Consider the following 27,853-nt stretch of genomic DNA (forward strand, 5'->3'; position numbering starts at 1 on the left):
AAATGATAACGCTGAAAAGCAGTTACAAGACTTGTGTGTGAAACAATTCAAAATGGGTACAGAATGCTCACTCAAGGTGTACTCCCTTCCCATTTAAAAAAGAGAGAAAAGGAAAAAAGAAATTTATACCAGCCAAGAAGAAAATGGGCATGGTACTTTTTGATTTACATAAAATTTCACATACTGATTTTTCCCTTAAGTAACGTACTGAGGTCAGAAGTCTACCATAAGACTTTTGAGTTTATACTTGAGGAAATATTGTTCGTAGCATTTCAAACCAATGTGTGTTGTTGCTTTAAAACAGTATTTTCTTCATTATCACTTACACCTCAGATTTGATATTGACTTTTCACCTTTTTCTGCATTTTAAAATGTTCCTCATTAGATAATAATTTAATAACAAAAAAGTGCAAAGTGAAATGCAGAGCATATTTCTCCAAGAACCAGATACAAAAATTTATGCAGCATTACATTTCATTATTAGTGTTGAGAATTATATAGAAAATACACTCATAAAAAATAAGCATTAAGTGATAAATGAAAAGGTATTAATGTAAAAAGGGGAATTAAAACATACAATTTACATATGAGCAGCACCAGAACAGTAGAGCCATGCACTCTTTACAGATGATTCTTGATTTAACAACCGGAATGATTCCCAAAAGGCAGCAATATGGCAAAAGCCAGGGACTCACAATCTGGTGCCAAACATCGTGAAATGAGAGCATTTCAGAGTAGAAAGCTTTTGTAATGTGCTGGAATAGCAACAAACAGCCACACCAACCTCTATGTGATTTCTGGTGATCATACCACAGCTGTCCAATATCGCAACAAAATTTTATTTCCTCTGTCCTTTTATCACTGCAGTGGATACCAACGTGATATTTGTGGAAGATGACGTCCGCCCGCATAGAGCTTAAATGGTGTGGAATTACCTAGCGAGGGAAACCATTCCACATCTGCCGGGGCCTACTAGATCACCAGACCTGAATCAAATAGAGCATGTGTGGGACAGGTTGAGATGATGGTTAGCATGTTGTAGTGTTCCCCCCATGCACCCTCCATGATCTCCGACATGCTTTACTACAGTACTACAAGAATGGGCACTGCTGACACAAGAGATCACACTATTGCCAGCTTACATCACTGTTGTCAAGCATGCATTTCAGCTAGAGGGTGTCGTACCTGCTATTAGCATGATTTTTCCATTGCGCAATCTTCCGACCTACATGGTCTTTCTTGATGTGATAGCCGTAATGCATGTTTTTTTTAAATGTGTTTGCTTTATTGTTTGCTATGTGATCTAGTAATGACACACTAAGTTCTTGAATCAATTTTACCATATATCCATTAAATAGTTTTTGTTTTATTTTGTGCTTTTTGCCTTCGTTTCGTATTTTTTGAGCAGAAGTGTAGTTTCAATAATGGAGCACAATGGTATTAAACATTCTAAAAAAATTTAGTCCTTCTTCCCCCCCCCTTTGTAAATGAATGAAACGTCCGCCCGCTAATAAATCGATTTATTAGCTTACTTATCTGAATAAACCTTGATGAACAAGCAATTATTTCTAAGTTTTATTCTAAGTATAAAGGGCTGGTTGTAGAATGGTAGCAGTTGAAAAAAGGATAACTTTTGTTTTGAGGTGTACAAGATTATCAAGCGAAGCCATTCAATCAAATCTGAATATAAACTTGAAAAGCTAAAATTGCAATCAGGCTACCTTCTCTTTCTGAACATTTTGCACTGTATCTGCAGCTATTGTTGACTTGCTTTGAATGTTTTTTATTTGCTTACACTATCTATTCTGCTTGCCCTAGTGGGTTTATATGATGAGATGTTAACAAAAGAGCTTTATTTTCATTTTGGTATACAGTCAAAAGTCGTTAATCCGGACTCGTCGGGACTTCGGCGATTCCGGATTATCGATTTTTCCGGATTATAGATCATCAGTTTAAATCGCGTAAGATGGCATGCAGAAATTCTAAAATTAAAAATATGAAACCGTAATTTATGAAATAAAGAACAATTATGATCTAAAGGGTATCAAAATTTACAAAAAAAAAAAAAAAAAAAAAAAAAAAGGCTTAATATTTATTTGTTTACTTTATTAAACATTTCTTTCAATATAAGTTTCGTTTTATGTGATAATACTTTCTCTTTAATTCTATAAACCGACATAATTTTTTGTTCACTTACAAAGTTCCGCTGTTAAAGTCCCGTTAATTGCTGTGCCGAGAATACCGGCTAACTTGTCAATCGAAATTTTTTCGTTTTCACTAACCTCTCTGTCACATTCTTCATGTCTTTATCCATTTTTTGCAGCAATTCCACTTTTTGTTTGATGGACATCGAAACATACTTTCGTTTTGTACGATCCTTTGGGAGCTCCAGAATCAAAAATTCTATTTGACATAATCGAAAGTTCAAGTTTACTTTTTTAGTATTGCTCTTACAGTCTGCAAAAAATAATAAGCCGGATCCAATTCGAAAATTAAGGAACAACTCAATCATCAACATTACCTGAAATAGATAATTAGATAATTTTAGCTTACACCGTCCGTTATACATAAAACGCGCACGTGAAAACGTATTCTGCGCTTGCGCACACGCAAATGCGCAGTCGTAAGAGGTCTTACGCGCACGCGTAAACCCCTATGCGCATGTGTCAACGCGGAGCATGCGCAGAAAGTTTTTAGCTTTGAGGTCCGGATTATAGATCATTCCGAATTATGGGTGTCCGAATTAACGACTTTTGACTGTATAACAGTTTCTTGTACCTGATATTGCCCAATCTTCTATGGCAAATTATCTCTGATTTCTAGTTTGTTCTCGTTGTCTTCCTAATTCTGGTAGATGAATCTACACTGCCCAAAAGTCATTTCTGTTTAATATAGGTTGTGTATTTATTGAATAGTTTCTGCTCTTTAATGCATGTTAGTCTTATTTTATTCTTTCTTATGATACAGTGGATTGATTTTGGGCAGAATACATTCAAAAGTTGTTCTTATATAAATAAAGCTAATTGTTCCTTCTCTTTCCATCATATTTTTCCCATTTGCGAAACTTTACATAGGAGTATTGAGAAACCTATACGCATTTAACATTCTGAAATTTTCAGCTGTTGTTTGGTTTTATTTATTCATTTCTGTCAACTGAGATAAATTATTACCGAAGTTATATTTTGAACTGCTGTTGACTGCATGCTTCATAATGAAATTCGTCTCTTTATCAGGCTTTGAAAAATCACCGCTTTTGTTTCCAAATGCTTTGTTTTGAAACTGCATAATGTATGTTTTCAAGCCATACTTGCAGGGTATCAGTGATAGTCGAATCACTTTAAGCTTTGTTTATAAAATATTCTGTAAAGCAAGCAAAATGTTCCAAAAGAGGAAATAAAATTTACTGGTTTATCTTTTAAATGCACATTATTTGAAATGGTTACGCACATTATTTGAAATTTCGATTCATTTAGCGGAAAACGTTTTTGAGTTGTCGTGGGTTGATGTCGTGCTTGCCATGGGCTGTTTTGCGACCTTACAGCGTTGTAACCTGTTGATAACTGTGTTTATCGTATTTATTTTCTTTTTTCTCTACGAAATTCACCTTTCGAAAACTGCAGGAAGGTAGGAAAGAATTCCTACCTAAAAAACTCACGTAATTACGTCATTTGTCTTCTTAAATAATATCTGTTGTAGCCAGTTCATAAACATAAATCTGTACTGTTGAAAAAATTAAAGCAACATAAAGGAGGGGAAATTCAGTTTCTGAAAACTGCTGCGTTTCTTTCTGCATTTCATTTTTTAATGTAAAATAGCATAAATAAGAAAATGTCAAGCTATTTAAAGTTACATTAGCATTTCAATGAAATTTAAAAAAAGAAAAGTATATAAGAAGATTGTAATTCGTATGCTACTGTAAAATCTCATCATCAGCATTCTATTTGATTTTAAATTCATATTATAGAGACATAATTATAAATTTTGCAAGCGTTTTATTAAAGGATTTTTTAAACATATTACTTCTCTTATAAAATAACAATTCTTGCGAAATGGTTTTAGAAATAGAATATAGACAGAATATAGAAATAGGATGTAGACTTACAGAACTGCTTGTCACATTACTGAGGTTATTATGCTGATGAACAATGTATTTTTATAACATAAAGTAAATAAAAGATTTTGCGTATTCTTTATTTGTAATGGACATGAATTTTATCGCTGATTGAAAACAATAACATTTAATAGGGCTGTTAAAAATAAAAGTCGTTATTAGCTCTTTAAATCTGCTTGTTGGATGTTTTTGAATTTGTTTTATTGTTAAGTGGTATTAGTAATTGGCTTCTTGTTACAAATCTGGCAGGTACATCAAGGCCTAGGTTCACAAGGTCCAAGTTTAGGGCTCCAAATTCTAGGTGGCCCTCAGATCGTCTGTTAATTTTTCACCAATAAAAATATGGAAATAGGCATTGTGCGCTCCAGATTGACTTAATTCGGCCCTGAAGGACATGCATTTTTTATAACAGCCAAATATTATTCTTTTCATGCAAAGAGCATAATTTGCGGAGGCTGAACTTTAAATAAAGCTTTACATGAAAAAACAAGGAAGCCATCATTTTACCTTCTCAAATATTCGAATTTCTTCCTGCTGTAGTTTAAAAGTATGACATCTATATGTTTATAAAATGAGCGCATTACATAAGTTACATTAAGAGGGTTTTTTTTTTTTTTTTTTTTTTTTTTTTTTTGCGATAGCATCATTGGTTTTGTAATGAAAGCCATTTGCCGTAAGTTGGTATAGTAAATTTTTAATAGGTAATTCTTAAACGAAGGAGTCGTTGGAAAAAGAAAAAAAAATGTTTGCTTATTTTTTGTCCAGTAAAAGTATATTTTTCTTGCGATTGAGATTACGAGCATAACCGTAATATTCAGTAATCTAATTTTACGCACTCAAGAAGTTTTAGTTATTATCAAGGGTTTTTCCATTTGATAACATCTTTCTTATAATTAATTTACTGAGTATCTGAAATTTTTCGGATGAAGAGTGTTGTTGTTTCTAATCTCAAATTCAGTTTCTGAGTTAGCTTTGAGTTAATTATTGATTAAAAATCAATAGCTAACTCACATGTTGATTTTAATATTGATTTTAAACAATAATTAACTGGCAAAGAAAAATATGAAATCAAGTTCGTGTTGTAGAAACGTATACTGTATTTTGAATGAGTAGAGATCTGTCTTGATGGGTAGGCATTTCCGTTATTTAAAAAAAAAAAAAAAAAAAAAAAAAAAAAAAATCTAGTAGGTAAAAGTGTTAGTAAAGTCTAATTAATATACTATTTTAGTAATATTCTTGCAAGTTCCCGTTTTGCAATGAGGAGCTTAGGAAACAGTTCTTATTTTTATATCGCTGTGTACAAATCGTTTCTCGAAACTTCCTCGTTACTTGATTTATGTTTTTCGTTATCTCGAGTGAGTAATCAAAGGGACTTAAATCTCTTGGAGAAGAGGAGCGTGTAAATAAATGAATGCCATTATAATTATTCTTATTATCACTGATATTGAGTTCTCTTGTGGTTATTTCAAATAAAATAATTTTTATCGTGTTGCTCAATATATATGTGTATATGCTATGCTGGCCTTTTTTAAACGCTAAGAAATAAAAATGTGTTAAAGCACACTGCGCAAGAAATAAATTGGCAGTTCTATTAGCTCCCTTTCTACTGCGCCGATTGACGAAATTCCAATTGCGTTTATCGTGTCTCGAAAGCGCGACTTAAGATATATATTAGATTTATATATAGCAGTTGTTATAACATAGGTATTTTGACACAAAATCGGACTCTTTCTGAAATGACATGACAGTTTTTTCCATATTTCGATTCTACGACTCAAATTATGCCTAAATATTAAGTTTAATAATTTTTGGTGAGAAATTTGCGGAGAAATTTAAAAATTTATCTTGGCGCATTTTTTTCAGTTTGCGCCAAGAATAATTCACTTAGCGGAATTCTTAATTTATAGTAACCTACTTATTTTCCTTTTTTTCATTAATGCACCAGAGGGAAAAAAGGTCCATCGTTCATTCTTTTCAAATAATTTGAACCAAGTGCGTAAACCTCACTTTCGTTATTATCGCTGATAATAAACACGTGAAATTTCAAAACGCTCCAAAATTTAAATTCACATATATCTTAGGAAATTTTGAATAAAAATCTCTAATTTTTTGCAGGTATGCTTAGAAATACATCTACTTTAAGATGATGGTAAACATTTTATAGTTTATAATTGAAAATTTTTTTCGAAAAATTTACAGGTTATTTAAAAATACAAATTTTAAAAATAAATCATAAAAAATGGCCGAGTTTTATTTGGAATGAACCTAAATTTCTAAATGTGAAAGGAAGAATCAAATAAGTTTAATAAAAAAAAAAAAGAGATATTATTAAATATATATCAAATTCAGTTAACATGGAGGAGCTAACATTTTGAGAGCTAATTTTTGTAAAAACTACTCATGCGATTGTTGCAAAGCTTGGCATTTCAGCTTAATTTGAGTCGTGGAATCGAAATATGGAAAAAAATTGGCATGTCATTTTAGAAAATGTCCGATTTTGTCTGAAAATACCTATATTATAACAATTGCTGTATATAAATCTAATATATAGCGCGACTTATATATTATCTAATATATAATATATAAGTCGCGCTTTCTAGACATGAAAAACGCAAGTTGAATTTAGTCAATCGGCCCAGTAGAATTGGAGATATAGAACTTTTTTTTGCGCAGTGTACATCGAAGGAAACCTAATCGAGGTGTTTAATTGTCTTCATTTCTGATCTGGCAAAACAGAAAATATTGCTGCTTAATGTAAATTTATTTTGCCAGCATCGTGCAAATGATCTAGTGAAAAATGCCCAATTTCTGGCAACATAGTATCATTGTAAATTATTTTCCAGCCGTTTAGAAGAGCTCATTTTAAATATAATAAAATTTGATCTCATCTCTCTTTAATTTCTGGCCAACTAATCCTTAAATCATAGTAAGCCCATCGAGGTTATTAGACTCTAGTCTTCAGTTTTTCAAATTGTAGTATATGTATGTGTGTCCCTATATAGCAATCTGATAACTTCAGATATAGAAGCATGCATGCAAACTGTATACATACCTCCGTATTTTTATATGTGTGTGTGTGTTGACATATATATACAAGGTGTGGCTATTAATTTCCAGGACTGCTCTAATAACACCAGAACAGATGATGTGAAGAACGTAACCTTTTAATATGTTTCGAAGTAATCCCCATCTGCCGTAATACACTTCTGTGCTCGGCTGTATAAGTTGTGGAAACAACTTTTAAAGTCCTCTTTCGGAATGCTCTTCAATGTCGACGTCACATTAGTTTGGGAAACAAAAAAAAAAAAAAAAAAAAAAAAAAAAAGGTCTGTGAAGGCCAAGTCTGGAGAGTATGGCAGATGATGCAGCTCCACGACCTCATGCTTGACCAAAAACCTCTTCACTGGGAACGTAATGTGGGGGCAGGCGTTGTCATGCAACGTGGCGTCAACATTGATGAGTTTTCCGAAAGAGGACTTTAAAAGTCGTTTCCACAACTTATTCAGCCGAGCACAAAAGTGTATTACGGCAGATGGGGATTACTTCGAAATATATTAAAAGGTTACGTTTTTCACATCATCTGGTGTTATTAGAGTAGTCCTGGAAATTAATAGCCACACCTTATATATATATATATGTGTGTGTGTGTGATATTTTCCAGCAGTCGTGATGAAGCTTGGCATTGCTGCGTCTGAGTGTCAAGGCGACATCAAATAACGACACAATAGGATTTAAGTTTAATATGTAAGATAAAAAATATGTGAATCAAAATTATAATTTAAACTAGCGGTAAAACGTTAATTCTCCCTCTCTATTCTAAAAATCGCAATAACTTCTCTGGATTGCGTCATTTCTAGATAATTCTATGGCCTGCGCTGCTCTGATGACATAATAATTGGTAACTGAAACTTCCATTGTTAACCAAAACTTTTCTCTTCGCGTGCTTCCATCTTGCATAACTACGCACTTCAGCTTCTGTCTGTGCTTAGACGAAAAATGCTTCCTATTGAAATAATATCAGTAATGTAAATGTTCTTGAATTGGCACAATTAAGCTGCTAAGCGATCTGTGGTCACATAATGTCAAGTGGAAATAAAAATGGAATTAAAATCGCATCGACAGTGCTCCGTCCTTTCCTTATGCTTTTATTATATCATATGTGTGTGTTGATATATATATATATACATGTGTGTGTCAAAAACTTGTTGCGTGAGAGTTGCTCTCTATCTTCATAAATGCTTTATTTAGAAAACAATCTTTTTATAAACTTCATGAAAAAAAAAAAATATTTTTATTTTATTCATTAGTTTATTTATTTATTTTTGAATTGTTAATTAATTCTTTTATACAATAAAATCAGAAGAATGGCTCGATTGATAATTCTTTTGGCTGCTTGATAAAGACCATAAAGGGTTTCAATTTAGTTTTGTTTCTAATTATGTATTAAATTGTCTCTTAGTTTTGTGATTCAATTCCAGATTTAATATCCTGTTATGTGCATTTCATTTCAATGGTCTTTAGAATTATTCAACTATCGACTGTAAAACTATTAAAATTCGAATTTTACTCATATATATACAAAAATTTGTTTATTTATTTCAGTAATCATCTATCAACATGAATATACTGAATATAGTACTGAAATAATTTATTTATTTCAGTAATTCATAACCAACGTGATTTTAATTGTACTTGAGAAACAGTGCTGTCATCTTTAGATCACATTGCACTGTTCGATTTCTATGCGTAAATTTTATTATTTATGTCTGTAAAAATAGATTTATTTAAATATAAATTAGAACAGTATGTAATGTATGTGCATATTAATTTTTACTTTCAGAATCCCAATGACCTCTTCGAGCTGTTGGAAAAACTCACAACCAATCGCTTGGATGATCAGAGATGTGCCCTTCCTCTTCTGCTTCAGGTAATGCCATGCTTTCGAAGCAGAAGCTGCTTTAATTATTCCTCATGCTATTTAAATGGAGTGGAATTAATCCTGTTACAACCCAAAATAACTTCCGCAAATGAGAGAAAGATGCATAAGCGTTTTATTTCGTGCGTAGTAACTGGAGCTTCTTGGCGAGAAAGAATATTTTGGGAAGCTGATAACCTGCTTCGTTAGTTCTCATAAATAATGGATTATCGCTGTAATTTAGCGCTCATTTGAGAGAGTATATGTTACGTCTGTGTGTACATGTAGTTTTCAAGATTTACAAAATTAAATGTTATTTTTTACGTTCTTGTACGAAGTAAAAAGAAAGTATTGTCATCGCGAAAAGTTTCAGGCAGCATATTTCAACGAAAATATCCATTTTGACCGCTATCGAATGCAATTGAACTTTGTTTTTGCGTGACATCTGTAGGTAAGGACAGAATAAAAAACTCTTTTCCTTCAAAAAATTATAAAACTGCTTTAAAATGAAGAATTTTTCGGTACGTACGTACATCTCGCATAACTCAAAAGTAGTTTTAACGTTCTGTCAGAACGTTAAAATTTTGTATGTAGGACTATAACATGTGGATGTACACCTTGTATTTTGGTTGCAATCGGCCGCACCAAAAGTATATAAATATATGTATATATATATCCACTCTGTTACTCGGCTGAGTGAATTCAGTTTCTTTATTTTTGTGTGTTTGTAAATTGTGCATTTTTTTTCTTTAAAAATGATTGATTATTGTTGAATACAATTAATCAACAATTTAAAAGCTGTTTAAGTGCGTCGGTTAAGCCTAATTTTTAAATAACATGGTGGACATATTTGTTTACATTTGAAACAGCAGAATAGTAGATTTGTTGCCAATCTAGAGAGACTAAGCTTCGCAACAACAAAGATAACGCCTTCTTTTATTATTGCAAATTAAATTATGCTTAATCCATTCTGGAATTTATTCGAGGAAATAAAGTGTTTCAGATTTACTTCATAGTTTTTAATATAGATATTTTGACTAATTCAGATATCAAACAACAAAAATCAGCGTTATATTTTCAAAATTTTTCGCAGGACTAGTTTCGATGGTTTTACCGAACCACCATCCTCAGCTGCAAAACCGCAAATGAACAAGATAGGAAATAATGATTAGATAAGATAAGAAAGTCTGGACAGGAATAAGTCCAGACTTTTATTCAGTTATAGTGTCCTTTTATTTAGTTATAGAAGTTCGGTAATATTTTGAGTTTTTATGTATTTTTGCCTTGTCGGGAAGTGAGAACTGAATTAATTGAATGAGAAATTCTGAATCGTCTCTGAAAAACTGTTTTTTGTTTTGTTTGCATAATTTATTTTATACATCGTTCTAGATTTGCTATAGTATTTGAATAGAACGTGCGGCAACGATTAGATAATTCTTCAAATGATATAAATTTATATGCATTCTGAGCTATAATATGGACCAAATGTAACGCTGTTAAGTGAACCTAGCGCCAGAGTGTCGTTATGGTAAACAAATTTAGTGAATTTTAAAGAGTGCATTTATTCTATTGTGGTTTATGCGGTATCGACGATGTAGATTTAATTCAGTCCAATAAGTTAAATGAAAGGCAATAAAAATGCGTATAATTTAATATTCCGTGCAAGGAAATCATGTGGTGTACACATCAGTTTTTTTTTTTTTTTTTTTTTTTTTTTTTTTTTTTTTTTTTAAAGTAAGAGTATTATTGCTGCGTAATTCACTTTTATTTAGCCTATTTGACTTTTATTGTAAACCTAGTTTTAAGCATATACGCGTATATCGAAACTTATGGTATTCGGAACGCAGTCCTTTTATTCAGTTATACAGAGGCTGTTCACACATTTTTTAGACGATGTATATTGTATTCACAAAACTAAATTACATAAAATTCTTGTGTTTTAAATGTTCTATTTGACATCCCTTATTCTGAACTATCTTTCGACACCGCAATTTCCAGGATAATAATGCCTTTTGAAGTGGCAGAAGAGGTATTCTATCCCATTCCTCCCGAACAGCCTTCCAGAGTCCTATTAGGGTTTTGGAACAACGTTTGGATAATGCAGTTTTTAAAAGTCCGAAAGCACAAAAATCCATCGGGAGATTTAGTAGGGATATCAGTGAAGGGTATGGCCTTGATACCAATTTTTGGTTCCATTTCTTTAATTAAATTTACAGTGCATTTTGATGTGTGACTGCTAGCTTTGTCCTGATGGAGTCTCACAGATGGATGGCACTGTGGGTAAAGCGATGGTATTTCATTCAGAAACATTGGCGATAAAATATGTTCCTGATAGTATTTGGAGTTAATCTTGACATTTTTTTGTCCTCTCTTTATTTTTAACTTGCCATTATAAGAAAAACCAGCAACAATCATGAATCCTTTAGAAAAACTTTCTTTCGATTCCTTGAACCATGTACTTAAATTTTTTTTCTCCCCTTTTATGATAATAAATGGCTCTTTTATCGTTACAATCATTTAAATACACCCATGCTTCATCTATTGTGACAATTGTTTTCCATTTTTCTTTGGATAAGTGTTTCTCATATAGAAAATTCTGCAGCGTGTCCTGCGTTGACCGATATGCTTTGGAAAAAGACGATGCACATTGCGTTTTTTCGCTTTCTTAGGATTTAAAACAACGTTTATCATTTTGTTTACAGTGGACACCGAGCATTTTAATGATTTTGCAACTGTCCTTTGACTAGGGGGATTTTCTTTTAACATTAAACAATGTACATTTGCAATAGTCGAAGATGTCCGTTTTTTCCTTGGATACTTGTTTGGAATTTTTGTCCCACTTGAGGCTCCAATTTGACGTTTGTTTCCTTTCTTGTTGATGATATTACCTATCGACGCTTTAGATATCACAAAACCATGACTCTCACATCGTTTGTGGATAACGGAGTATGCATATATCTCTTCGGAAAGAGCGTAAATGTAGCCTTCGCACCACTGCTTTGTTAAATTCGCCATTTTGAATAAAAACAAAACTTTCAAGCCACAGACGATAATTTTGACTTTTAAAAACATAGTACAATTGCAATTACTTCTTTTGCAGCAAACGATTTTTTATTACCGCTTACCAAAATCGTCTAAAAAATGTGCGAACAGCCTCTGTAGAAGTTCGGTAATTTGAACTCACCCCTTCGCGAATATTTTAGACTAGAAATAATTCTAAAAGCAAAATTTTGTTGTGTAACTAAGAGTATATTACGAAGTTTTCTTTAGTTGCTATTGTTATTTTTATTTATTTTAATATATGCAATATAATAAATTAGAAGAGTTGAACTTTAATTTTTATGAGTGTAAAATATTGCAGCTAATCGTATTTCAGCAACTATGTATGTAGATTTTTCTAATTTTACGCTCTGCATCGCATTTTAGCCAGTTTTGGTCTTTAGTATTTGAGTCGTCTCAGGCAGTTTCGAAATCCATAGCAGGTGCTTCCTACTTATCCTTTTAATCTGCAAACAAATTTTTCTGTAAGAATAAAACTGGAATATGCGCCACTTGACAAAGCAAGAAGACCCACTGCAAAAACTGCAGTTGCGAAAATTCGAGAGTCTTATATATAGGAGGTTTAATAAATTTTTCCCATTATTGTTGTTTCGAGCTGGGGTCCCCAATCTTTTCCTTGCATTGACCCTTTTTAAAAAGAATGGTTTTCTACATCACTACCATACACTTTTCTATGTAATATACAACATAATCATAATATAAATAATTGCATATATATTATTGAATTGAGAATATGAACAGAAATTTTGGAAAAAAAATAACTGTGCAAGAGAGAAATATAGAAAGTATTTTAAAGATTTTAATAGGAACTATTCAAATTTGAGAGTTTTTGCAGAGACAATAATGAAGATTATAAATACGAACGAAAATAGAATTGGAATTCGGCACCGAGATTCAGATTTTGGATTTTATATGTTTTTTCTGGCCAGTCCCATTTTTTGACCATACGGCCGGCTTGTGCCGGCTAGAAGGATCGGGTCTGTGCCCTTATAATGATAATGGTATAACCTAATCACGGATCGTAGTCTTACTTACCGAGTTGCGAATTCATTCTCCAGCTCTTAAGCATTTTACTGACAGGGTCGAAAGCAAGACGTGGACTAACTTAGTTTAAATCTTTCTGTTCATGTATTTCACAATTATGGTGGTCGACCATTTAAATTTTGACCTAAAAAACGCAATATCACTTTTTTTTTTTTTTTCCTTTTAAATTATTGGAATTTGAGTCCCGAAGGACTATTACTTTCGTTTTGGCATTTTGCGTCGAATTTCTATAAATGTCGGTTCACTTTTCAAACTGTTGCCACAAAATGTTAAGAGTCCTGCACTACATTTGAAGAAATTAAATAATGAAAAATCTGCATAAATGTATGTATATTTCTCGCATTGTGATAAAACAACAGTATCTAGAGCCGTATAATTTTGAATGACGTAATCCTACTGCGAATATGGGCATCTGAAATCCCGAATTTGAAATTTCGAATTTGTTTTATTATCGATTTCATATTTTGTAAACCTTTAACGAATTTTTGAGTAACAAACTTAACGATTTAAAAGCAAGCAATAGCAACATTCTATGGGGGGGGGGGGGACCTTTTTATCTTTAACGCGTCGAACTGTGTATCGGAAATTCTAAAGATACGCTCATTTTAAAATTATTTTGCGACATTGCTATAACATTAGGTAACACACAAAACGTTAAAAAAACACTCCTTTGGACGTAATTTAAAATCTAAAACATTAAAGATTTTTGTTTCCCTGCTCGAGAAAACTTTACATTTAAGGAAAAAGAAAGAAACGAACGTCGTTCTGAATTTAGGCTGTGATGCATTGCGTTTCAATGGTAGTAAATATTTTGCAGAGATTTATTTTTTAAACTTGCGATCTCGTCCGCATTCACGTGCGTGTGTATGAAGATAACTATTTCCCCTTACCCTCGTACGTTGCATAATAATAATCTCTAACCTAGGCTAAGGCCGCGCATTAACGGGTCCTTCTGGGTATCCTCGAGGCTATCTAAGTTGTTTTGCTTTTCGTCGCAAATTTCTGTTAATCAGAAAATGCTGACCTTCCAGCTGTATCAAGAAGTAAGGAGCAAGTGTAAGAGGTTACCAGATGTGCATTCTATTTTACTGTTTCAATGTGAAAATTTTGGTTTTAAAAAAATTGATAGTCAACAGGAGACGCAATTTTTGCGAGAAGGAAAAGGTAGGTAAAGTGGTTTTAACTGAGTTTTCGTTTAATTTTCTATTTTGTGTGAAAGTTCATCTCGAAAGTTCTTGAATTTTGATATACTAGTTAGTGATTCATTTTCTTTGGCTTCGTGATTTCAGAGAGCAGAGCTGTATCAACATATTTTGATATTTGGAACAGATTTTAGAATTGCATTCCTTTATAGTATTATTTTTATCGTTTTATGTTAATATTTATTTGTATTATGTTTTAATTGTGCGCCTTTAGTCATTTTTTATCGAAGCAAGTGCCTCAAATCTTCTTTCGGCATGGCTGTGACTCTGAGAACCCTTACTTTTCGGATATTTCGATGACTAATGCTGTATCCTTAGTAATAAATTTATTATTATTTTTTTTACTTATGTATTTTTAACATAAAACATAACCTTTCTTGGAATCTCCAAGTTCTTATACTGTTTTTGATGTTCCGATAAGTACTCCGTCTGCTCCGTTGCAGGTAGAGTGATTAGCAGTGGAATATCTGTCGGAAATATTTAAATTTTTCTTTATGAGAAAGAAGGAAAAATGCCGCTTTAAAATAATGCTGATTTTTACAGGAAAAAAAAAAAAAAAGTGTTAGCTAGGTACGCCAGCTGTTCCTGTAGTCGTACTTCATGCTTCCTTTCAGTTGAAATTATAGTGCTTTGATGATGTTTAATATTATGATACAAATCGTCAGATGTTTTTTAAATGTATTTTTTAATGGTTCTATTTTTAATTTGTTACGTAACTCCCAAGTTTGGGGACTTTTAAGGGAAGAGTCACGTAAACTGTTTTTAAAAATTAAGTTATTCAAGAATAAAAATGCTTATTAAATTTTTGTCCGGAACATCATAATATTGATAATAAATGATATAAGAAAAAAAAAATTTCATAAAAATTCAGAATAGCAACGCTACAGTTGCTCGAAATTTATTTTTATCTTTTTCTGTTTTCTTTCTTTCTCTCGCTCTCTCTCTCTCTTTTTTCCCCCCCTCAGGCAGTGTCAGGCTACAGGTTCTAATTATCTAAACAAAAGTTCGTTAAAAGGAGATCTTGCGCAGATTTTGCACCAAAATTAAAAAAAAATTCGAAAATTAAAAATTCAGAATATTTTTTAAAAAATCGATTAATTTTTTAGAAGCAAATTGTTATAAACAATATTTATTATTGATTTAATAGCATTTTAGGTTCAAGATACGGTCATTAAGTTAAAAAATATCTGTATGGAATATGAAGTCTCAATCGGTCAATTACTTAAACAGGTTGAAGTGCGCGAAAAGATGTCTTGAGAAAAACGCGTTTAATGTTTTCTGTTTTTAAAAGTAGAACTGAGGTAATGATTCAATTGACATACCGCTATATAAGTTTAATCTGCAATGCCAGGGCCATATAATATCCTTCTTGCTCGTCCATTTGAGCCATTAATTCTTTTTTCCGAGCTGTTCTCTGGGAGTGTGTCACTTAGATGACTCCGCAGGAATTTTTACTGTTGTAAACTCCAGTTTCTGTTTACAGCATTAAAAATTCATTCTTCAGCTGTTAAAGTCGTTTTAATGTTTAATATTTCGTCACTGGATGACATGATTGCTTTCTGGTAAAATTGGCTTCTCGGTATCGAGTAAATTGCTTTTCAACCAAGTGAGTCTCTTGATCACTTAATATGCCGTTTCCCTTTTCTTCGAATGTAAGATATGTTTGAAATTTGTTCATTGAAGCTGTCTAATCCATTGTAGAATCCTCTGGACAAAGAGCATGTGATGTTCCGTGAGCTGCTTGCTAATGATGTAATGTGCTTTCCTAATTTTATTCGTTCACAAAGTTCTCATTACGACATGATATTTAAGTATTTGAATGGGAAATTAGCAGAGTGCTATATCGCATAAAGTTGGTCCTTTCTAGCGTTGAAATATGGATTGTTCTTGTAAGCACTGTGGTCCGAACTGAATCGTCTGTATTTGAGCGTCAGCTAGTCTTGCATTATAGTTAAGTCGTATTCTGTTGTTATTTATTAGATATATAATCTTGTGCAAAATAGTTCCTTTATTTTTTTATTCTTACCAAATTTTTGCCGCAAACTTTGATTTTCTTTCTCATTTTTAGAAAAAAAATCTATTTTCTTGTACTAAACGTTTATTTAAAATGCCTATTTTATATATTTATAATTTTTTCTTAGAATATTTTATCTCTAATCTTCGTATTTAATGCTACAGAAGTCCAGTTTTTATTAGTATGAAATTCTTCTTCCATATAACAAAATTTATATTTAAACATTTCGCTCCTATTTTAATTTTTATTTCTGGTGAACCATGAATGTTGGCCGTGATTTCGGGATTTACTAATTTGTTTAAGCGCGAAATATCTTTGCAAATATGTATAATTTTTAATTAATGCTTCTAGCGGATTTATGAATTTCGTATTTTCTTTGGCATTCTGCTTTGCATAATTTCATAAAAAGCACTGGCATTTAGCCAGAACTCTGTCACTTAATAATTATAAACTAAAGTTTTAAATGTTCAGAACAGTCAAACACTGTTCTAAACATTTAAAACTTTAGTCAATTAAGATTTAAAACTGTCAATAGAGATTTTATTCGGTTATCGATTCGTTTTCTAGAACTGAACTGAAGTTCTTATGAATAATGAGCAGAAGAGAAGGGATTTGCTCTGAACGAATTGCATCTTTGAGAAATGTATGAATATAAACAATATAAGTTTAAGCAAAATTTAACTTTATATTGATGGCTTCTTAGAAAAATTCGGTACATTCCAAGGACTGGCAACAGCATAATAATTTTATCGACATGCTCCTTTTTCGAGCAGCAAAAATATTCTGCTGCATTATAAACAGTGTTCAGCAAAAAATTTTATAAAAAAAGTGAAAGGCGCATAGGTAAGGCTATAAATGTGTCGGAGCCGAATGAAGGTCCTGTCAGAAATGGGGAGCGTATATATAATTCTTGATTAGAGATACAGAAATAAATCATAAATAAGCTACAGATTAGTTTAAATTGATGATAGAAAAATGATCACTAAATGGAATAGAAATAATTAATAATAATATCATGAAAATAAAATGATGAAACAAGATGAAAGGGACAAATTAGTGAGATTGAGTTAGGGTAATAAAAACAACGAAATGTAAGTATATAATCTGAGCAGCATTTCATTTCAAAGCTGTGAAACCCTTGAATTACGCGGCAGTAAGAGTTGCTGTGCTTATTTTTGAACTGTAGTCTGCTATTGGCCAGAAGCTTTAATGGTAATACAGAACTATTAGATCCTATCATAATCATTTAAAAATCATTTTAATGATTTAACCCTTACATTTGTATTTATTTCCATGTTTCGTTTGCCAATAACTCCAGGTGAACCTTTTAAACGTTTGTATGCATCTTTGTAAAATTTACTCTATGCATGTGATTTGTTTTTATTTTATGGTTATGAATAATAATATAGAATAATATCTATACCTACATTTAATGCATACATGCTGATATTTTGATTTTTTAATGCAGATTGTAATTTGTCTGCTTTATTTATTTATATATTTATTGATAAAAATATTGTTAATAAGTATTGAAAAGATTTTCCAACATATTAGTTAAAAAGATTCCGTATATAAACGAATGCGTACTTTAACGGTCAACTATACATGAGTTATTCAAGTAGTTCATCAAAAATATTTGATTTCTTCAGAGAAATAATAGCAACAAAAAAGCACATCGAAGATCCGAAGACATCCCAGAGCACGCGCTTGCAAGCAGAGCGCAGATTACACGCGGGCTAGAGGGAAATTCATCTTCAAGTGCGGGAATTATGAGTATTACTTTTCAGAGCACAAAGAAGTCAACTATTTATCATTTGTTCAAATAGTTCATAAAAAATATTTGCGTTCCCAGCCAAAAGTTTTTCGTGTAAATCACAATCTATTCGTGATTTCCCCCCCCCCCTTTTGTAAGTACGGGAGCTAGAACAAAATTCCGATCAATTTCTATCCTAGCCCCCTCTTCGCAGAAAACTTTCATCAGTGATTGTTCAATAAACGTAATTGCCTAATTCCAATGTCTGACAATGAAAATTTAGTTAAAACAGTTTACTAGTCCATATAAAGGCATCTTGACTGAATGAGAAACTCACAAATTAACCCACACATTTATATTTCTCTTCTTAAGGGATAGCATTCCAACAGGTAGCTCTGAGTTCTTTTCGTTCCCTAAATTGCTGTTTTCCTGTGAATTCATTATTTCTTAGACAAGTAGGGCATACTTCAAGGAGCTTCTGTCGATCTCAGTCTCAGTAATTGCAGAAAAATATGTTAGATGAATGCAGAGTATTTTTCTGAGACTGCGGTTCAATTTCGTAATGAAGAAATTCGTATGTTCCTGTGAATTCATTATTTCTTAGACAAGTAGGGCATACTTCAAGGAGCTTCTGTCGATCTCAGTCTCAGTAATTGCAGAAAAATATGTTAGATGAATGCAGAGTATTTTTCTGAGACTGCGGTTCAATTTCGTAATGAAGAAATTCGTATGTTAAGTACACTTTGGGTTCCGGTAACCTTCGGCTTTAATAGCAATTTTAATCAAAATTTAAGAAATACTGGAGCTTGAGGACACTTAAGTTTTCAGAACTTCTGCATAGCCACAGCTACGATTGCTGTATAAATCTGTACTTAGGCTTTAGGTATTTGAATTAACTCACATGAATATGAAAAATCCTTTGGATGGGATCGTAGAGATTCTGGAAGAGGAAAACATTTCCCTTCATCCTTTTAAAAATGGGGCAAATGAGCTGAATGTGTGTCAGAGATCGAGAGCCTGAGTATACCGCTACAGATCCAGTCAAAATGGGCCAATTGAATTCATGCTTCACTGCAGGTGTGTTACGTGGCTCCTCTGCCTACCCCCTCTCTCCATCGGCTTGCACCTGTGGCCTTGGAAATTCATAGACTAGTTTGGCTGTGCGTGCGCCCCTCCTTCAACGTCTCATGTGTGTGTTTGTGTGTGTATGTGCTTTACGGCATTATTTCACACTGTCATGGTCCTTATATCCTGTCATGTAACAAATTAGTGGTTGAATGCTAATAAGTGATTGTTACTTCCTGTCAAAAAAAATAACCCTTGATTGGATAAGCGTGACCCTCAATTGTTTCCCCTTCCTGTGTTCTTACCTGGGCACTTTATCTGATGGTAAATATGCTTGAGATAATTTATAAGCTACTTGCAAGGTGGCATTGTTTACACACTGCCAAAAACTTGATCAATAAAAGTGATTTTATAAATTCACTGCAGATATGTAATGATAACAGGGCATGAAGATGTGTAGTGTATGATATATTACTTTTCACTGAGGCATTATTTTTATGCATTAATTTTTCCATTTTTAGGCTCTGAATATTTAATGATATCTTAATTTTATGGAATTGTAGCGTTGATGTTATATCATTTTCCTCACTTCTTAAAATTTATTGTTTTTAGCATAAACTTAAGTTTAACGTTATTAATTTTGGGTATTTAATCTATGATATTATTATTTTATGAAGAAGTTCTAATATTTAAACATATATGCTATTTAATAGAGCCCTGGTGCACAACAAAAAATGAAGAAAGAAAATGACTTTTTAGAGGAGGTATGTGGTGAAAGCTGATATTATTCCTTTTTTAAATTGAAACTCACTTATAAATTAAAATTCTATAAATTGATTTACTACTTGAAATTTTTAATGAACAGTTGTAAAGTTCAGTGCATTTAACTTAACACAAATTTATAAATAATTAAAAAGTTTTTTAAAGAAGAAAATTAATATTGTGTATTGTTTGTGATAATTTATGATTTACAATATTTGATTTTTTTTCCTCCTCTCCTTTTTTTTTTTTAGGAGGGGCATTGGAAAAATTTTATTACCTGTTAGATGACTACTTAATTTACTTATGATAAAACTTACTATAATAAATGCCAAAATATTTGGTATTAAAATTTTGCCATCTTGTGGAACTTATCTTTGCTTATCAAATGTTACATCATATCTGGATTTATAATTTTAAAAATTTACATTTTGTTAGGCTATAATTTTGATTCTTAAGCAATGGAAAATTTTTGAGTTTTTTGTGCTGCCTGTGGATTTATATTTCCATCTATATCTATGTATACATAAATTAAGTATCCTACTTGAAAGGAATGTCTAAAATTATGTTGTTATTGTGTAAAAATTTTAACAAAAGTGATTAAATTTGGATAGAAGATAATCCATTACATGATAAAGTTGATGTGGCAACACTGCATTCTGTAAACAATGAAGATATGTGTCAAAAGGCAGTTTCCATGAATCATTGTTTCTGGTGCCTGTGTTCCAGTAAAGCGGAAGTAGAATAAGTTACTGACAGCGTATCACTATTCTGTTGACAAGTGTATGTTTCTTGTGAAATAACATAGGATTAGTAAGACATGTCAGTGAATGTTTTAGGAACAGTTTAGTGGCCCATAAAAACCATCTAAACACTGCATATAAAATTTAATGAGGAAGCTGGAGATCAGCGGAACAGTGTTGGATCATTACGTCAGGAAACACCTGCTGCTGTCAGAAGGAAAAGACGATGATGCAAGAAACTGAGTATTAGGAAAAGTCTCTTCTTCGACATTTGTCACAGGAAAGTGGATTGTCACAAAGCTCATGTCAAAGAACTGCAGAAAAAGCCAACTTACTTCCCTACTGGTTTACAGTAAGAAACTGACAACAATAAGTGCATAACATTTATTGTAGTCAATATCTTACTGTAAACCACCAGTTTCAGTAGTTCATTGCTGAAACTGCAATGAACTGCTGAAACTAAACCAGTGGTTGATATATATTGGAGTACACATGGTTCAGTAGTGAAGCATGGTTTCACCTATCTGCCTATGTAAACTCTCAGAGCACATGTTTATTGTGTAGAGGAAACATGCATCAAATATTTGAGGAATGCCTTCATTCACAAATGGTAGGCATATTCTGTACATTATTAAAACAGCACATAATCCTATTTTTTCCCATTCTACCATGACAAGTGTTCTTCTACCTCTCTTCCGCTGCCACCAAGCCACATGAGAGGATTTTTGGCTTGGGATATATTTAGAGTGCCCCCATGCATGCTGCAAAGACTTTATACGTTTACAATATCCATGCCTTCTGGATTCAAACCCGGGCCATATGATACGGTAGTCAGTCACTAACCAAAATCCCGTCAGGTGGCACTGTGAAAAGTAAAGTTTACACGAAAGTATTTCAAGAACTTACAAAGCAATTAGATGATCAGGAGGTGGCATTCAACTGATAATAACAAGATACTGCAACACGGCACACTTTTTAAATGAGTATGGCTAAGGTTAATAATTTTCCTTAGATAGAGCTATTATGAAAGGATTACAGCTTCCACGGTGCTCAGATTTGACTCCACTGTACTTTTTCCTTTGAAGTAACTTTAAGGGAAAGGTGTACAAGAACAGGCATGCCATCCTTGATGAGTTATGACAAAACATCTGCCATGAAATCCAGGCAGTGATACTTGAGGTTCTGGTAACCATGTTCACAAACTTGCAGTGTCATGTTGATCATTGTTTAGAAGTTGCACAAAGTCATTTCTTGTCATTTACTTTTTTCATTTCTGACACATAGCATTATGCAGTGCAGGATTTACGTATAAGCTACACAAGCGAAAGCTTAGGGCCCCCACCTTCTTGGGAGCTCAAAAAAAAAAAAAAAAAAAAAAAAAAAAATCATTTTGCCACTGACATATAATATCTGCACTTATAAAGGACCAATATTTCAAATAGCTTAGGGCCTTATCAAGTCTAAATCCAGCTCTAGTATTATGTCATATTCAAATTTCATTTCATTGCCCCTCTTACCATTTTAAATAAAAATTTTTGGGGTTCCTTTCAAGTAAGATACCCACTATTTAAACACATTCATGTATACCTTATAAATCACTGTTAATTTAAGCTCCATTAATATATGTTCGATAATTGAGAACTTAAATGTATTTAAGAAAGATTTTATCTTTAGTCTAAAATTAATCTTTTATTGACATATATTACTTTCTAATAATGTATAATATGCATGCATAGCTAATTAAAGGCTTGCAGTTTTGTTCTAGTTGCTATTAGTAATGTATAACAAGATTTTAATATTTTATAACTCGAAAAATTATGAAGTCAAACAATTCCAGATCTCTTGTTTCATTAAACAGAGAAATTTGTGATGAGTTTATAATCTACTGCAGCAACTTTAAAGATCTTTTGTTAGTGATCATAATTTGGTTTTCAAACTGATATAAATGTATGAAATCAGTTTTAAAGAAAATGACGCTTGTAAATATTTGCCTGTTAAGAGAGATTATGATGTTAGTTTTGCTGTGCTTCACGAAAAGTTGGCGACTCATTGGCAATTCTGTTTTCTTCGGTATCTCTCAGACTAATAGGTACTGTTCTGTACATAAATAATTAAAAAAATTAGCACTTTGCATTAAAAAAAATGCTCATAAGAGAAAAATTCTATGTAGCCAATATTTATAATTTTACAGCTAGTGATTAATATTCAATGAAATTATGTTTATCCATACATATCCACATGTAAGTTGCTTATTAAGGCATATATATCCACATGTAAGTTTGCCATATGTTTGAAATTTCTAAAATATATATGCTTGAAAATGGGCCCAAAACATAGTAACTCATAGCTTGTTAAAACTGAAGATGTGAATAATCAGAAAGTACTATACTTATCTGACATAACGTATAAAGAAATTTGTTAGAACAGAGTTAAATATCATGCATCGTGTTTTTATACCTTTTCTGTCCCAAAAAACAGTCGCCATCATCTTCCTTGCCGACATTGTTTGCATGCATTTCTTGGGTTTTTGGGGAGAACTTGTGTGCCCCCACTGCATTGATTGCAATTTCGTTTCACAGTTCACATGTTTCACCCATGTTTCGTCACCAGTAACGATGCGATCGAGTAAAGAGTCACCATCCTTATGGTAAGCGTCCAAAAAGTTCAACGCTGCAGCCATTCGCTGATTTTTGTGGTCCTCTGTCAAGATTTTTGGAATCCATCTTGCACAAAACTTGTGGTAACCAAGCTTTTCGCTGATGATTTCGTGCAACAAACTTCGTGAAATTTGTGGAAAACTCAAAGAAAGTTCCGTTATTGTGAAATTTCGATTTTCACGGACTTTAGCATCGACTTTTTCGAGAAGTTCGGCGGTCACTATGCTGGGTCTCCCACTTCGATCTTCGTCGTGAACATTGGTTCGGCCATTTTGAAATCTTATGACCCACTGACGCACTCCACCTTCAGTGATAATGTTGTCCCCATACACTTCACGAAGCTGCCGATAGATTTCTATCGGTTTACAGTTTTTTGCAGTCAGAAACCTTATTACTGAGCGCACCTCGCAGCTCGCGGGATTTTCAATTAACGCAGACATTTCAAACCGTCACAGTATCTGAACGGAGCACAGCACGAACCTCTCACTAGCACGGCTAGATGCAGACTGAGCTGCGCAACGCTCTGACCCCAAGATGGCCGCGCTAGCCCCGCCCCTAGCGGACACAGACGGAAACGTAATCTACTTCCTGGATGGCCCTCGTAATTAGTTGAGTAAAAATAAATAAGTGGAAATGTGAATTTCACTGTCATAAAAGTAAGTTTTACAGGCTTTATGTAAAATCTTCACCAAACTCAGAAAAATGTTGATTGAATTAATTAAACAAATAGGATTCTATGGTATTCTAATTTTCAGTGAAACATTTGTAATTTTCAGTAGCAAATATGAATGCTTATGCACTTTGACATTAGTTGTAGTATTATCATTTGGTTTAATCACTATATATATATATCGGGTTTTAACGAAAGAGTCCCGCCAATTCAAATATCATCTGCACAAACATTTTGCTTTGCCGTGTTTAATCATATTTTGTCAAATGATTTTTAGCATTTGAAAGAAAGAAACTTACTTTAGAACACCGTGTTATGAAATTTGTAAAAAAAGTATCATTAAGTACAAGGTGTTTGAAATGGAACTATCACGCTGCCAAATTAGAACCATCATTTACTTCCAGTTTTGTTGCAAAAAGTCAGCTATAGAATTTCACCAAATCATGTGCAACTTTAGGTACTAATGTTGTATCATATGACACTGAAGGTTTGAATCAAAAGTCAAAAACAAGGACTATGATGTTCAAGAAGCAGAGCAGTCTTGCTGGCCTACTAATGTTGATGAGGCTTGCTTCCAAGAACTTGTGGTAAAAGAATAGTATGCAACCACTGAAGAACTAGCTAAGGTGTTAGACATTAGTGCCATGTCCATTAGTAGCACTGTGCGTCACGTACATTTGGCATACAAGTTCAGTCGCTGGTGCAGCATGAGCTGACTCAAGCAGATAAGAACAGATGTGTTTGGGCCTGCACTAATCTGCTCGAATATCAATGTAAGGATCAAGTACTGGACCGGATCGTTACTTGTGATGAAAAGTGGATTTACTTTAACAACACAGGCCAAAAAAGGGGGTTTGATATATGCCCTATGAGCTGTTGGTAGTGTTGTGAATTCCAATTTGAGCAAATAAAAGATCATGCTTTGTGTGTTTGGGGGAATTGCCATGCTAATTATCCACTAAGAGTATCTGGAAAAAGAAAATGCCCTTGACAGTAAGGTGTACTACAAGATGCTAATCCGTGGTGATGCTGCTATCAAGGAAAAACATCAAACTGAGTTCTAGCACAAAAAGGTAATGTTCCATCATGGTAGTGGAAAACCACATGTGTCTGCTTTCACCGCCTGGACTCTGTATGGACTCAAATGGGATCTTTTGCCACACCCACCATCTAGCTCCGACATCGCTCTTTTGGACTTCTCCCTTTTTTCACACCTGCAGCTACATCTTGCTGGTGATATCTTCAATTTTGCACAGAACGTCTGAAGTGGGGTTGATCTGTTTTTTGGACTAGTGGCCATCAAGTTTCTAGGCCAAAGGCTTTGAAAACGACTAAAATGTTAGCAGGAAATGATAGATTTAGGTGCTGATTACTACCCGCACTAAAGGTACTGATTTTATGTTTTTTTCCTAATTAAGAACTTTTTTTTTGGTGGAAATTTTTCATTACAACCAGATATTTAGGCTTACCATATTTTTTTAGGTCCTATTGATGATGTATTTTTGAAATTGCTTAGAAGTCTTAACAGTTTACTGAAACATCAGACTTTATTAAGTTTAACTTTTCAGAAGTGATTTGTTTATTTTAATTATATCAGGAAATTCATGAGAAATTCTGAATTAATTTTAACATTTAGCAGATGTTTAACAATAGATATTGAAAGTCGATCCCTTTCTGCGGGCATAATTGGGTATTCCCTATAATTGGGGAGGGGGAATGTCTCTCAACTGAAGCAGATATCCTCACCAGAAATATCACTGGTTCAACTATTTTAGAAATATTGCAATATGTAATATCTAATCTTTTGAACCACCTTAAAAGTTGCTTTCCATTTCTCTTCAATAGTGTCTGGTACTTTTCAGAACCAAACTGTGGTTTTAAATTACCTGGCTCAACAATGTATGCTCATCAAATAGATCATCAGTATTTATGGAATTTTATAATTTTATAAACAACTTGTGTCCTGTGTTCTAAATCAGACCACGCAATTTCAGTTCATAAATTTATCCACTGAAACTTACTAATTTTATCAAAATTGGTTTTCCACAACTCTAAGTATTGGGCACTAAAATTATAAAAATTGTCTATGCTTGAGAAGAATGTTTGTTCATGAACATCACTATTTTCTTTTAGAATGCATAGCAATTCTTTGACAGAAGATAGTGTAAATTTGTGGGGTTTTTTTTCCTGAACTTGATGAATTAATTCATAATATATCTGAAATGCTTCTGTTGCTGTGATAGAATTAAGCTTCTGATTTCAGAATTACATTATTAAACAACTGTGAAGTACCATATAAAAGTTTCAAAAACAATTCCCTTTTTAGATTTTCAAATAACTTCTATGTAAAAAGATTCACATGTTTTTTGTAGAGAATTTCATACAATTTGGGCTGAACAACCAGTTCCTAAAGTAAGTCCGTCTAAAACACTTTGAACTCTTCTGAAGACATTTTCACTCCCTTTTCTCTTCCCACCACCAAAATTACCGTTAGTGTTATCAGTAGTATAACAAACTTCTTTTTTTTTTAATATAGACTGCAAAAAGATACATAGTCAAAATTTGACCAGTTTTACTTAATACCTCATCCAAATTTAAAAAGTTTAATTTAAATTCCTTTCTTCAGACTGAAATATCTTGCAACAATTGGAACAAGTTTCATTTTATGTGGTGTTTTAGCTAACCATTATTACTGTTATGTAATTAATGTTTTAACTTTTTAACCAGTTTAAATGTGCAGTCTCATTATTTGAAACTGAGTTTGTGTCTAGCAGTGTGGTGTGAAAATGTAGCTTCTTTAGCAGCACATCCTGCCTGTATATATTAGAAGCAGAATGGTCTTTTTCTAAATATGTTTAAATGTTACTAAATGGTGCAAATTATATCAATAGCATTGAAAGTAAATGGTGATTATGCTTTTTTAAATGTGTATTTACAGATGTTGAAAAAATCTGGTCCATACCCTCTAATTGTGTTACCTCCTGGTGGTGGGTATTGGATTGATGGTGTTCATCATAATTGTCCTTTAGACAGTCAAGGAAATCCTATTATACCAAAACATGAATTTTCTACTAAAATAGAGAGAGATGAAACTGCTCAATTGTACAGAAAGTTTTTTTATGGAAAGGTATTTATATTTAATTTTCTGTTGCACATTTTCTTCTGTTATTTATTGTATTGATCTCTTTTCTGTTGAAAGTGATTTTTTGATGTATTACAATGAAGTGAGAAACTGAAAAATATATGTATTAGTTTTAGTTCCAAAAAAAAGTAATAAATAAATAAATATTGACTGCCCTCTTTTTTAAAATTACAGCTGCTTTAATTTTAGTCTACAATTTGATTATATTGCCGCTATTGTATAAAATTAGATGCATGCCCTATTAAATATCTTGATATCCTTAGATAAAATTAAAGTATATTGTGTGATAGACATAATAAATACATTAATATATAGTGGTTATAATAATAATGTGTATATTATATTTATATCGATTAAAAATTGGAATCGTTAAAAGAAAATTAACAATTTAAAAATAAAAATTAATTTTTGATTTTCTTTTAACAATTCCATTTTCGAATGTTTCCTTAATTTGTGTTTATTCAATTTGGTAATCTTTACCTAGAGAGAGAAAGTTAGACCTTCAAATTTTTGGAACAGAATTATTATTTAATTTTCGTTCTGACCTCTACTTTTTGATTTATTATCATGTTACAGTCTAACAGCCAATTCGTCTCATCTCTTTATTAATTGTTATTATATACTTCAATTATTATATACTTCAATGATAACTATTCTTTATATATATAAATATATATGTTACTGTAAAAGCTCAAAGTGTTTACAGGTAACCTAGCTT

The 27,853-nt window shown here is 32.5% G+C and overlaps 1 protein-coding gene across 7 annotated transcripts in view; it reads left to right on the plus strand.

Moving 5' to 3' along the window:
- Positions 1–27,853, plus strand: part of RapGAP1 (Rap GTPase activating protein 1) — a 191,822-nt gene that overhangs the window by 128,532 nt on the left and 35,437 nt on the right. For 5 of the 7 annotated variants that reach the window (XM_035352856.2, XM_035352855.2, XM_035352861.2 and 2 more), the window contains exons 3-5: positions 8,952–9,038; positions 19,878–19,928; positions 26,932–27,120. In XM_035352856.2, the coding sequence (XP_035208747.1) occupies positions 8,952–9,038; positions 19,878–19,928; positions 26,932–27,120 (327 nt within the window). Of the gene's footprint in view, positions 1–8,951; positions 9,039–14,175; positions 14,295–19,233; positions 19,489–19,877; positions 19,929–26,931; positions 27,121–27,853 lie in introns of those variants that run through there. The other 2 variants (XM_035352862.2, XM_035352863.2) reach the window with 2 other exon arrangements.

Source organism: Stegodyphus dumicola, chromosome 5, assembly GCF_044657685.1.
Source record: "Stegodyphus dumicola isolate Sdum_Otavi_A_Nest chromosome 5, ASM4465768v1".
Classification (NCBI taxonomy): domain Eukaryota; kingdom Metazoa; phylum Arthropoda; class Arachnida; order Araneae; family Eresidae; genus Stegodyphus; species Stegodyphus dumicola.